Consider the following 5,489-nt stretch of genomic DNA (forward strand, 5'->3'; position numbering starts at 1 on the left):
ACTGCCCTGGTTCTTGGTAACAGGGCTAGGGTTCCCTGTTACAGGGGGGCAGGGCCAAAAGGCTGAAGGGCTCTTAGCCCACCATGAAGGGCAGACCAGGGCTTGATGGAGCTATCTGGCACTCTGACTGGCCTGGAGGTGGGGCCAGGGCCTCAAATAGGCCAAAAGTCGTCTTGAGGTGCAGGACATCACTGCTGAACAGAGGGTAGGGTTTAGCCAGCATGTATGCTGCCATGATGGTGGCAGCCAGTGGAAGTTGGCTGCTGTAGAGGGCCCAACTGAGGTAGAGTAGACCAGGAAAATGTCAGACCCTTAGTAGGGATAAGACCAGGATGGTAGGCCTGCATGGTCCTGGGTATGACTTGAAACTGCACCCTGCTGGAGAAGGGTGGCCTGGTGGAACTCCCTATGGCAAGGGAGTCCTCAAGAAATGCCAGGCCAGTTACTGCCAGTGAATGGTGGGTAGGGGTTCCTTATCCCCAGCCCCCACCTTCTGGTGGGTTATTGCGAGAGCAGGAGGGCAGGTATGCTTACACAGAGCCCTACACGGGTGTAAGACCCTGGAGTGGTGGGCCAACCACACTGGGTAGAGGCACCTGAACCTACAGGTGTGGAAAACCCCAGAGCCCCAGTGGAAGGGGCAGAGTGTTGTCCCCAAGGAGCAGGCAGGAATGATGTGTTGCCTGGTGAGGGGCTAAGAGTAGGGCTAATTGAGTGGTCACCACTCAGATGAGGGCCAGGGAAGGGACCCAAAGGGCTGAGCCAGGGCTACTCAAGGAGTGCAAGGATAAGCCTGAATGCCTACGGGAGTGGCTCAAGGGAGCAGGGCAGTGTATGTGTGGCTCAGGATTGGGCAGAGTGACAGCGGCTTGGTGAGAGAGAGCTGAGTGTCAGAGGCCCCAGTGAGAGCGGGTGGAGTGAGTGAGGCCCAAACAGGGTGGAGTGAGAGAGGCCTTACGAAGGTGTGAGTTTGACCTCGCTGCAAGCTGGAGCTATTGAACAAACTGGATGACACCTGCAAGGCATGGGGCACAATAAAGGGAAGGTTGGAGTCACATGAGAACTGCCCTTTGACAACAGGACACACGAAGGTCAGTCTCCTGCCTAGTACCATCTTAATTATTTAACAACAAGGTGTGGCAGGCGAGTAAGGCGGGTGGCTTGCCCAAAAACTTGTGGGTGGGCCTGGCAGTTTGCCCCCTGTCACAGCTAGTCTGTCACAAAAATGTTCCTGTCTGAAACGAGCCTTTTTGTAGCACCACGTTTTGTAGTGCCACATGTAATGTATGTCAGTTATAGATAAGCACTACAGGGGATCTCTAATACCTTCAGCATCACACAGGGATTTGATCTCCCTTCAGGAAGGTGTCACTGCTGGGACCCTGTTGCTATCATCAGTGCTGCAGGGGCACCAGCAACAGCTGGTGTTCCCACAGTGCTGCAGGAACAGCTGGTGCTGGCAGAAGGAAGAGTCCTTTCCCTGCTGGAAGCTGGCACAAGATATCAAATACAGCTTCCCATCTCCCAGCCCCTCCCCCACAGGGGTGGTAGAAAGGAAGGAGGCCTGAAAGTACTGGCATAAAACTAGTATCGAGGTAGTGACAGATGGGAAAGCAATAGCCTTTTCAGTTTCTGCAGTGGAAGGAGAAAAGTTTGGGAAAAGGGAAATACATCAAAATTTGTGAGGTTCACATTTACTACTGAGTAAAACCTGGATTTGGGGAAATCACTTTTCTCTTGAAGCTTGTACGTCCAATCCTAAGGTTCTGCCCTACAGAATGAAAGTATAAACACAGGCTGTAAGGGCCAAATTTTATCTTTGATTATTCTTATGTGGCCATTTTTTATGGCCATGGAGTTCTATGGCTATGTGGAAGGCAGAATTAAATTGTGATGCTCAAGAATCATCTGAAACAAATAACTAATGAACTGAAATCCATAATAAATACAATTAATAATAATAGTAAAATGCTTGCAAATTCCTTAGATTGTTGTTCACAGTAAATGAAACTAATAAAATGTATCTAACCATAAAAAAACAGTTTAAAATAAGAACCATCTGTCTGGCTGTTTTGTGTTTGTAAACCATACAGTTTTTGCTGAAGCTTGTGACTTAATTGGAATACTTGAGGAGTCAGTTGCAAGGAAAGTGTGCGCTAGCTCATTGGGCTCATGTTTCTTGGTTTGGCTGTGGTTCCAAGAGCTTGAGCAGGTAAAATTAGCAAGTAAACATGATCAGTAGGAAATTTTATTCTCTGGATCTCTGTTGTCAACAAGTATTACTTGAACACAGCATTTTTGTTTAGGACCAAAGCTAAGACTAGATTCTAGCAGCCGTGGATAAAGAATTTTCCTGGGAATGGAGGAAAACAATCATCTCAAGATGTCATCAGGAGATGCAGAACATGCAGGGAGCTCTGCAGAATCTCCCTGGTCTTGGGTAAGACCTTATAAACCTACTTAAACAACATTTAAAGCAGAAGAGAGTTGTTTGTTGTGCTGTAAAAACCTATATGGAACAGAACCTGCCCCTACTTAGTATGGTTTGACTTTTCTATCATGGGTTAAGAGTTTAATTGTTAGATTTTCCTTTCTAAGCCTATTTGCAAATATTTTAGAAATATATTTGGGTGGGGGGTGGTACTGTTACTTAGCTTTGCAATCTCTCCAGTTAGTTGCAGCAGGGAAAATACAGCTGTATTTTTATAGTTCTCCTTGATGCCCTGTTGGCTGAGTAAAGCATTACTGTGGAAGGGGGTTTGCTATAGATGGAGGGAAGTCAGAGGATGATTTTGAGAATGATGCCCAGACATGGATTAACAAAAAAGGCAATGAAACCTCAGTATATAAAGTCTGATTTATTACTGCATTAGCTGATAAAGTAGAGTCCTATTAAAAATAAGTTTGCCTCGGGATCCTGATTACCAGAGGATCATTAGTTCTGGGGCCCCAAGTTTTTTTTAATCCAAACCTAAAGCCTCTCACTGCTGAACAGGATGACTTTCTGTAGGGCATTTACTTTCACGGCATTTTTAAATGTGAATAAGAATGTGAGCTAAATTGATTGGGAATTCTGTGTAGGTCTCCAAAATCTCTTATTGAGATAAAAATAAGATCATCCATATGAATTACTTAAAAATTTTTTTTTAATGATGTAGCTAATAAAAGAACAGGCTGAATTTATTGAAATTCATGGATCTATTTGCATAAACCACCTTAACTCTCTTAACTCTCTTTATCTCTGTTTAAATGTTGACACCAATGATCATCGTGGAAACAGATATTTGAGAGAGTTATAACTATCGCATGATGTCTGTGAGTGCTCAGGGAAAGGCTTAGAAACATGGGTAAGGTGATATACATGTGGGTATTGTATTAACCCTTTCAGCCAATGCATATAGATTTATTACAAGGACATTTCATTTGGAAGGTGGAATTGTAGGTTTAATATTTAATCATGAATAAGGGCCCTGTACCTGGAGCATAAGAGAGGAAATATTAGCAGTTCTCACTGTCAACATCTCAGACTGTTGATGTGTGAGAGGGCTTGCTTCTTAAGTAAGGGCCTGCTTTTGATGGGTAGGGAGGCACTCTGTAGATTTGGATTTTTACAGTGAAGGTAGGTGAGGATTTGTGAAACTGTATTTAGGATACATTAATATGGTAGATGAATGTGAAGGGGTGGTAATTGGAGTCATATGGTGAAAGCTCTGAAGTCACTTTGAGCTATATTGTAGAGAAACTTGCATCTGTATTTCCACACTCTTAATTGTGTGGTGATGATAATTTAAATTGGAAAAGAATCCCATCTTTCAGTGTAATAAATGTCTACAATATTCTGCATTTATTTAGTGATGAGAATTTATGATCTTAATTTTACCTCAAGGTTTATTCTGGGGATTTCTTTAATATTTACTAATTTTGAAATTTTCAAGGCAAAAATACCAAACCCACTGCTACATGGAACTATTTTTAAAGGACCAGATATGTGCATTGCATAATTAACTGTGTAGCCATTCTGTTAATGATCATATCTTGGACATCTGCTTGCAGAAAATGCATTAAAAGGCATTCAGAGCTACTGCTGTTGAGTTCTTGAAGTTGTTAGACCTATGGTTCTGTCAAGTCGTTTAAAGGAGCACAGTAGCATTGCCTCCAGGGATTTATAAAATGCTTCAGCAGGAATTTGTTGTCTTGCTCAACTGTAGACATTTATTACACTGGGTAGAAGGCTGTGGACCATACAGAGTTCATAAGAGAACTCAAAGAATATATTTGAAAGATCCAGAAGTCCAGAACAAATAACTCCCAAGTTGAATCTTCCCCCAAATACTGAAGGATACAAATGATGTCAATGAATGGGGTAACAAACTACACTAAGAGTACTTATGTTGGCTACAAATGTCCAACTCGGGATCCTTAAAATTCTAGTTTATTAGGCAGATTGAAACACTGTAATCATAAACCTTGGGGCTGGTCCCCACACACACACATGCACACACACACACACACACACACACACAGTAGCAGGCTACAGAGTCAGGTATACCTATCCTACAAGCGCTGGAGTCTGCCGTCGATGGCCAGTCGAGGCTTCTTTCAGCATGGTGTTATCCTCTAGAAAGGGGTCGCCAGCTGGTCCTTCTGGCTGGACAGGTCTGGTGGAGTTGGAGATCGAGATCAAGAAGGCGCCACTGAGGGTCACTTTTCACTGCCTTTTATCTGTCCCTGGCAGACTTTGGTGACTCCCCAGTTTTCAGGTTTGCCCAATCCAGGGGTCATTGACCCTTGTGGGACTTCCCCCCCCTCGGTGGCTACTGGACAGCATCTGTCAGCCCCAGGGGTCGTCCGCATGTAGATTTCCCAGTTGTCACATTGTCTTCTATTGAGTTCTTCCCTTGGTTGATCCGCAGCTTCCAGGTGATAATTGCTGCCTGCTACTATGTTACACATTCAATCACTGATTCACTCACTCTTTCAGAGGCCAGCCTGATACAGGGAAGGGCAGTTTGATTCCTGCCCTTGTTAACATTGTTACAATGTATAATTTACTTATTAAACTAAACATATTCAGTTGAAAGTTGAAAGGTGAGCTTTTATAAGCTACAAATGCCATGGCACACAAATAGATAAAAATACCAAACTACAAGGGGGGGATACAAAATGCACACACACAAATTTTAAAACACAATTCCTTATCTTAAAGTGAAAGAGAGAAGAAGGAAGAAAAGGTAGAAAAAGAGAAACATATCCAAAGAGGGGAGAGAAAATGCAGGCAGGAGGAAAAGGGAGCTTTCTGCTACACTTAGACCAACCTATTTTCTTTTATTATTATTATTATTACTGTTATGGCTTTTTATAAAAAGTTAGCATGCTTCCAAAAATGAAAATACTTTCATTTTTCAAATATTCTAGGCTTTAAAAATGCTTTTTTTGATTCACCGTGAAGGGTCCCAAAGACCACACATGCAGTTTCATACAGAGGCATA

At 43.0% G+C, this 5,489-nt stretch overlaps 1 protein-coding gene across 3 annotated transcripts in view; it reads left to right on the forward strand.

Annotated features, from left to right (window-relative positions):
- The first annotated feature begins 2,289 nt into the window (after window positions 1-2,289).
- The window catches only part of LPIN1 (lipin 1), a 140,129-nt gene continuing 136,929 nt past the window's right edge, over window positions 2,290-5,489 (forward strand). For 2 of the 3 annotated variants that reach the window (XM_025201839.1, XM_025201840.1), the window contains exon 1: window positions 2,291-2,440. In XM_025201839.1, the coding sequence (XP_025057624.1) occupies window positions 2,360-2,440 (81 nt within the window). In that variant the 5' untranslated portion in view covers window positions 2,291-2,359. Of the gene's footprint in view, window positions 2,441-5,489 lie in introns of all 3 variants that reach the window. The other variant, XR_003093596.1, reaches the window with a different exon arrangement.

The sequence above is a fragment of the Alligator sinensis genome, unplaced genomic scaffold, assembly GCF_000455745.1.
Source record: "Alligator sinensis unplaced genomic scaffold, ASM45574v1 scaffold678_1, whole genome shotgun sequence".
NCBI classification, from domain to species: domain Eukaryota; kingdom Metazoa; phylum Chordata; order Crocodylia; family Alligatoridae; genus Alligator; species Alligator sinensis.